The sequence below is a fragment of the Leptinotarsa decemlineata genome, unplaced genomic scaffold, assembly GCF_025532065.1.
Source record: "Leptinotarsa decemlineata unplaced genomic scaffold, Ldec_3_MD MMD2_tig00026328_RagTag_RagTag, whole genome shotgun sequence".
Taxonomy (NCBI): domain Eukaryota; kingdom Metazoa; phylum Arthropoda; class Insecta; order Coleoptera; family Chrysomelidae; genus Leptinotarsa; species Leptinotarsa decemlineata.
The window spans coordinates 35,341,889-35,350,082 of NW_027412688.1; the positions used below are offsets into that span (position 1 = coordinate 35,341,889).

Sequence of the window (8,194 nt, forward strand, 5' to 3'; positions counted from 1 at the left end):
TCCCGAAACTTCACTTTTCACTTTCAATTTTCGGAATTTTCACTAAAGATTATCTTTTACTTTGGAGAAATGTGTTTTGAGAACATGAAATGTAAGAAACATAATAATCTCTCTACATTTTCAACAATTAATAATTATAAAACGTATATTACAGATATTCTAATAATAATAATAATATTTATTTTCCATAAGACATGAACATGTATTGGAATAGTCAGTTATATGAATGAATACAATCAAGAAGATCATACAGTCACATTAAAAAATTCTTGCACGATTTCATATGATATAATCTCCTGTAACGGGAAAAAGAGTTGATCGATCAACATGTGTCATTTATAAAACTAAAGAAACTTTGTGTTTTCAATAGATTTATTTCAAGCTAGGGGTTTCAATGAATTATTTCTGTTGTATTATCAAAATCAGCTTATGTCCTAGAAATTCTTCAAATTTTTCCAACGCAATACATGCACACACTTTACACAATGAATTTCTTTTTTATAGTTACATTCAAAACTTTTACATTTTGTTCCCGTTTTTGAGCTGAAATCTCCAGTTGAACTATGATAGACGCATTCACTATGACATTAAAGTATCTTCTTGGCAACACCGAAACAGTAAATATTTATGCAATTGGTCATAATGAAACAATCTGATAATAATAATCAGAATTAAAAATTTATGATTATGTTGAAGTAGGACATACTCATGCGATATAATATCTAGACATAGCATACGAAATAATTTTTACAATTTTTGTACAATACAAGTTTTTAAAATGAGTCTCGAATTTAAAGTGTTCACACTGAATTGTTGGTTAGTGGGTTAATCAAAGTTGCTTTAGGTCTTTAATTTGAACTGATATCGGTTTATTCCTAGGGGCATAGCAGTGGTTTCCAAAGATAGAAAAAAACGGATGCAAGCTATAGCCGAATATCTAGCAACTAGTCACTATGATGTAGTCTGTCTTCAGGAAGTTTGGACAGACAGAGACTTTTTTTTAATTAGGGACAAAGTAGTTGGAGTATTTCCCTATTCACATTATTTTTACAGGTAGACATTGGCTATTATAAATACATTCCTTCACTGGTCTTTTTTTTTAGCGGAGTAACTGGCTCAGGAGTATGTATTTTATCTAGACATCGATTTGAGGAAACATTTTTTCACCAATGGTCTCTAAATGGTTACATTCACAAGTTGCATCATGGGGACTGGTTCGGAGGTAAAGGAGTAGGATTGTGCACAATGAAAGTAAACAATTTCAGAATAAATGTCTATACTGCTCATGTGAGTTCTATATAAAATGATCTGTTTATACAAAAGTGGTGAAAAACACAAATTACAAAGTTTCCTTTAAATCTACACATATGCTAAAACAATGTTGCCTCAATCTTCATTCTCTATTTTTTACTTTTGCTTGAATTATTATTGGCCATGTGAAACAAGTAGTATTTCCAAACATCAGAAGTTCAACACTCTTCTAGACGCACGTTTCACCACTCTTCTAGACGCACGTTTCACCAACTCTTGTCGAGAAGAATGATGCAGTTCTGGTGTTTGGAAACTGTATTTATGGATTTATTATATGCTAGAGGTTTTAGTACTACTGAGCTGTTTTGTTTTCCAACTTTGGGCAATGAGATGTCTCTATCTGCCAACAAGTAAAAACTAAGGAAAAGTCTGTAAATGCAGAAATAGTGATCTTAAAGTTGTATACAAAAATGCTTGGTTTCACTATAAATTGTACTATCACATGGAATTCTTATTTCGATTCACTGTGTGACAAATTGAAAATAGATTATTAAAATTCTACGAAAAAGGTTTTGTTACATGAGTCCCAAAATTCTATTCTTTATCACAGGTGGGACTCTACCCAAGAGTCATTTTACAGCAAAACTCACAGATGTTGTTTTTCTACTCAACATTATAATGTGGTGATCAAATTTTGAAGTATTGTCAATGTCAGTTCTTAAGAAACTATTTTTTTACCACAAGATCTTTCTCTAATAATATGTTGAGACAGTTCGCATTTGAAAGGGAAAACGTTTGCCTTTGTAATTTTAATGCAAAGTGTCAGGAGATTTGTATCCAATTCTTGACTTTCATTAGATCAGTATTGATTTTTCATTTGAGTGATTCATGATCCTAATTGTGTCAAAACAGTGTTGTATCATCTGTGAAGGAAGTTTCATTTCCAGATATTGACAGGTTATGCTTATTTCATTTACATACATTAAGTACAGAATGGGAACCAACCTGCAATAAACACTATATCATTCAATTTGGATGATGTAGTTTTTGCAAACTGTTTTTCGATTTTCTAGATATGACTTGAACCATATAGAGGTTGGGATATCAAAGCCATATTTATATATTTATGAATCTTTCGTAGCAGGATCCTCCTTCACGAAAAATACTATTTTGAAAAATAGTATAATATTCAACATGAGAAATAAATATTAGTATTATATTGGGGCATATAAATATGCATTTCATAGGCAAAATTATTGAATACAAGTTATTGATGAATAGAATATTTCTCTTGGTGAAAAATACTTTGAATGTATGCAGTAACAATTCGGGATAAACTAAAAAGTTTGCCCTTTGTACACTTGTATAAAGTTCTCCATTACAATTTTCATGTCTTTCTCAGATTATGGAAGGAGGAAATAACTAAAAAAAGTCGATAAAAACTTACAATAGCTTTTAAAATAATTCATTTTTAGCTACATGCGGAATATAACCGAAACAGTGATGAATATGAAGCTCATCGTATCTTACAGGCGTACGATACTGCTCAATTTATTATGCTCACTTCTCAGAGTGCCGATTTAACGGTTTTAGCTGGAGATTTGAACACCGAACCAGGAGACCTTGCGTACAGGCAAGAATAGCAGTCCTGGGTTAGTTATTTCTGCTCATTCATTAAAATATTTTTCAGAGTAATGCTGGCAGTACCTGGTCTTGTGGACTCATTTGAAAGTTTTGATATCCAAGAAGAACAGGGTGCAACCTTCGCAAATCCCAAAAACAGCTACACTCCTCGATGTTCGGGTAGGCAAAACCCTGGCCAAAGAATAGACTACATCATGTATCATCCCGGCTCAAGGTTGCAAGTGGACTTGAAGAGTTATAAAGTTCCTTTACCTGAACGGGTGCCTCATCAGTCTTGCAGTTATTCTGATCATGAAGCAATAGAAGCAACTCTAGAGATCAGTCAAAAAACTATTGAGAGCTTTTCTAGGTGACAAAACATTGAACAAGTTACTTATCAAATGTAGAATTTCATCGGAGCCTCATAGAAATCTATGTTTTTCCGATGTTTATATATTAATGATTTTTAATGAGTAGTTAGAGAGAATGAAATCCAGGCTGGTAGGCCATGATCAAATGAAATCAAGCTCTTAGTCTACTATAGGATATTCACGTTAAGAAGAGAATGACGTCATTTTTGGTAATTTTGTATATCCAACATAACAACATTAAAATTCCCAATGAAATGCGTTCAATAGCAATGAAACTAGTAAAATTTCATTTTGTAAGTTGCTCAACTGATAGTAAAATTTCAGACGTTTTCAAATCGAAAAAAAATCAAAAACTGTCAGTCTTTCTTTTCTTTTGAGAGCTAATCATTTCTTTTGATAAGAAAATATGCCTAAAGCATTGTCGAAACAGTCTCAACAAATTTGTAGTTCAACTAATTGAGTTAATAGTAAGGTTAATAGCAATAAAACAAATCAACATTACAAAAAAAAATTTAAAGTTTGAAACAGTGCATATGTTGGCAACGCCGAAATTTGTCATCTTGTGACGTCATTCTCTTCTTAACGTGAATATCCTATACTGCCGCAAGTATCGTCTGTGGTATGTGCGAGAACGAAGATTATAACTCGTAATCTCAGCAACTGCAGTTGTTGCTGTAAGTCGTTCCTAATTATTTCCACAATACACATAGACATTAGTGAGAAAAAATAGTAGCAGAGGTCAATTACAAAAACATTTATATAGTTTCAGACATTGAGTAAATAATAAATTATATATCTAATTTGAATTGAAAGGGGTATATTTTTAGGAGAATTAATTTTTGGAAAAGAAGGGCCTTGGCTTTACGCTTCATCATTATACAAAAAAAATGTGGGAATCTTCCAAAGAAAGGAAGAAAGCAATTGATTTTAAAATAATCTCTTTACAAAGATATGTAAAATCATGCAAAATAGTAACTTTCAGACACAAACTGGAAGAAAAACCCCTCTCGAAACAGCTACTTTCATATAAACATTGAATTACACGAAAGAAAAATGATCTCTTCTAAAAATATACCCCTCTCAGTAACGAGTTATTTAATTAATTGAGTGTCTACTTTATGCTAGGTACTCATCAGCAAAAATAGAAATGAATACGTCTGGGAAATTAACGACAATATCATTTACATAAACAAGGAATGTTTATGGTCCAAGGAAGGAACCCTGAGGCACGCTGACATAAATATAACCTTTTTTCTTTTCAACATGTTTTTACAGGGAAAGTGTAGTGATATATTTGATAAACTGAGTTCATAGTTTTCAACTACTTTTTGTATTGCGACAAAAAGCTTATTTTCTTAGGTGGTTTCCAAACTATCAAAGGGAAATTTATGGTTATTGGGTAACAAACTTTCGTTGCAGTACTCTATTAGAAAACAAATTCTCAATCCTCAAAACTATTGAAAACAAATTATAAGAGGTCCTAAATGAGAAACAGATAAGGAATATCTACTCTGTATATATCTACTGTGTATATTGCGGAATATGTAGGTAACTCCAGCAAACCACAAACAAAATATTCAATTTTGTATAGGTCTCTGAAGGATGCTGGTTTAGTAATTTATAATGAATTGCAAAGAGATGAATTATGCTCGAATTTCATCACTCAAAAAAAATTAAAATTGTTCGTTATTGGGTGATATATTTATTCAAAGTGATTTGTTTTTTTTTTTCAGGGATCAAGAGAATCTCAAGAGTGTTCTGAAAGACTGCCTCAACGTAGTGGACCACGCCCTGAATAAACTAATTACCCACAAAATAGTGTACTTTACTTTTGCTATCATCTTGTTTATTGTCTTGTTGGTTTCTATCATATTCGATGCCCCCGAAGGTTTCTTTGTTGTCTTCAATGTCCTTAGGGCTTTGATCGTTGTCTTGATCACATTCTGTCTTCTCATGGCAACTATTTGGAACAAAATGGAAAAACATGGAGTACTTGCAGGAAAACTGGCAATTGAAATGTCGCTAAAGAAGCACACAAACTCATGACTAAGAGTTATTGCAGAAGATTTGTGCGAAGTATTATATCGATAGGACGAGTTTGTCACTATTTTCATTATTTTACTGTACAACTAAATAGTTGATTACCTCATAGCAGCTCCATGCAAAAATTGATTTGTAATCAAATGAGTAAAAACAAAAACAAAACAAGCACTGTTCACAAACACCAGAGCTGCAACATTTCTCGAAGCGCACTTCACCAACCAAATTGGTGTCTTCATGGGATGAAGTAGAACAGTTTTATCTCGTGAAGACGTCAACCAAGTTGGCGAAACAAGTGTCGAGAAAGGAGATGAAGTAAGCCAGTCTACTTAATCTTGTCCTTGTTTTTGGATTTATACTACAGCTACCGGACTGAGTCGTGACCGGTGGGAGAAATCGTATCTGCATAAAGTTTGGGTAGGTGTATGACAATATGTTTATGCAATTTACTTTTAAACGCCATCACTAACTGAATACGGTCCTGAATTTGGATGTTTACGGCTCGAATAATCTAACAGACTGATAACAGAGATAACACATCTACTGCACATCTTGAGGGAGGGGCTTCTCACCGGCAATGACTCAGTCCGGCAGCTCTATGTCAGATGTTCCAGTTCTACTTTTCAAGCAAGAAAAATGTAAAAATAAGAATAAATACTGTGTTTTTACTATGCTTTATCTCCGGAACCTGTGAAAATATGCCCAATCAGAGCATGTATAAGAGTGCATACATTCCATTTTTCATTCAGTTACTATGCTTTAGCATGGATCAGTTTATTAATCTGGGTCTTGCCTGTTAATCAGGTTTTAATTGATTTGAATCTCTTTTTATTATGAACCAAATCTGAGTAACAACAATAATACAAACACAAGAAAGAAAGACATTCCATTTGTTTGGCAGTAAATGTTCTCAGTAGAAATTGTGTGAGATGATATGCATATGTTTTTTATTCAGTTCCTCTGAAAAAGTAGCTACAAAGTTATCCAGTTCTTATTCTGGCTCATTCGTAAATGTGACTTTTCGTCTTTGATAGTTTTCTATTTATTAATTTCTAGGGGCCATAAATCTCTTACTCAAAAATTGTATGAATAGTGTTTATATCAGGTATTTTGAATGAAATTGAAAATGTGAATATATGCTGTACAGATGGTATCACATGCTGAATTGTCATCACGGGTGTACATCCGTTCGTCATTGACATTATCACGATGTTTCGGCAAGATCCCACTCGCCATATTCATGTGGTCTGTTTGGTAGCTGTTTCAAGTTCAGCTACACATGAATATGACAAGTAGGATCTTGCTGAAACGTCTTGATAATGTTGAAGACAATCGGATAATAATTTTATTGTTTTCATTAAATAAACGAAATCAGTTACATGGATCTGCGTATGTATATTGAACCTTTTCAGAAAATGTAACCAAATGAATCAGGGGCACCTGAACAACCAAATTAATTCCAACTAGTCATAAGCTCTATCTGCATTTTTTTTAAGAACATAACATAAGTAGTACAGAAAAATCCTCAAAGCACCCTAATAGCGGTGCCTTCGCGAAAGTAGCGATTCACATTGGATTTGAATTGTTGGAGACAAATCCATTTGAAGAAAAGAGACTTTCTCAGAAAGTTTATTCCACGTTAATGCAATTCCGGAACGTTGTGAAAATAATCCTTATGAGGATAAAATACACAGAACACGGAGCGAAACCCGAGAAAACAGTTCATCAAACTTATTAGGTCCTTTTTATATTACAGCCCTCGATAAAGCTAATAAACATAAGCGGAAGCTCGAACAGCTAAAAAGAGTAATATTTATCAGACCGAATCCCCGAAAAACTACTATTCTATATATATATATATATATATATATATATATATATATATATATATATATATATATATATATATATATAACAGTGTAACAGTTACACCTCTCGAAGCGAAGCAGTAACTCGTCTTGATAATGCCATCTGAGATGATGGCGAAACGTCGACTATCGAATAGTACACAACGGATGAACACCCGGAAAAACAACACATTATATATATATATATATATATATATATATATATATATATATATATATATATATATATATATCACGTGAGGCACAAAGGGTATTTATTTTACAGAAGAGAGCTGTCAGAAACATTCAGAGTGTAAATAGACGTACTAGCTGCAGAGATCTATTCTAAGTGTTAAGAATATTAACTCTCCCATGCATTTATATGTACCAGCTGTTAATTTTTGTAAAATCGGATCAGCGACCTTTTACCTTCTTAAACAAAAATAATTACGGCACAAGAAATTCAACATTGTTAGAAATACCAAATCATAGACTGGCTAGATCAGAATCAAGTCCAATTTTCATGGGTGTCAGGCTATTTAACAAATTGCCAAATCATGTTAGAAAAATGTCACTAAGAAAATTTAAACCGTTCCTAAAAAACTTTCTGATTGATAAAGCCTACTACTCCATTGAAGAGTTTATAAATGACTTATCAATATAACTGAAGAATTGAGATTGTCATCTAGGGTTGTTAATATATTATAATTTTACCTAGTTATAAGTTTTAATATATAATTTTACATAACTGTTCATATCCTATATGTACATAATTTTTTCTTTTTTATAAGTTTATTTATATCATATTACACTGACTTGTTCTATATCATCGAGTTATGATCCAGAAGAACCAATAAAATATTATTATTATATATATATATATATATATATATATATATATATATATATATATATATATATATATATATATACATATATATATACTGTTTAAATTTAGCGCCAGCCAAAATCTTCGACATATTACCACTCCTGGGTTTCACATTGGTATGCCGAATAATCCTCGTTATTACATAGTGATACGCATAGTAAGATAAGATAAGT

At 32.2% G+C, this 8,194-nt stretch overlaps 1 protein-coding gene across 1 annotated transcript; it reads left to right on the forward strand.

Annotated features, from left to right (window-relative positions):
• The first annotated feature begins 606 nt into the window (after positions 1–606).
• On the forward strand, positions 607–6,669 carry nSMase (neutral sphingomyelinase). Its single transcript, XM_023174381.2, has 6 exons — positions 607–816; positions 880–1,053; positions 1,104–1,287; positions 2,727–2,884; positions 2,942–3,244; positions 4,979–6,669. The coding sequence occupies exons 1-6, from the start codon at positions 779–781 to the stop codon at positions 5,289–5,291; spliced, it is 1,170 nt and encodes a 389-aa protein (XP_023030149.2). The 5' UTR covers positions 607–778; the 3' UTR covers positions 5,292–6,669.
• Positions 6,670–8,194: the final 1,525 nt, after the last annotated feature.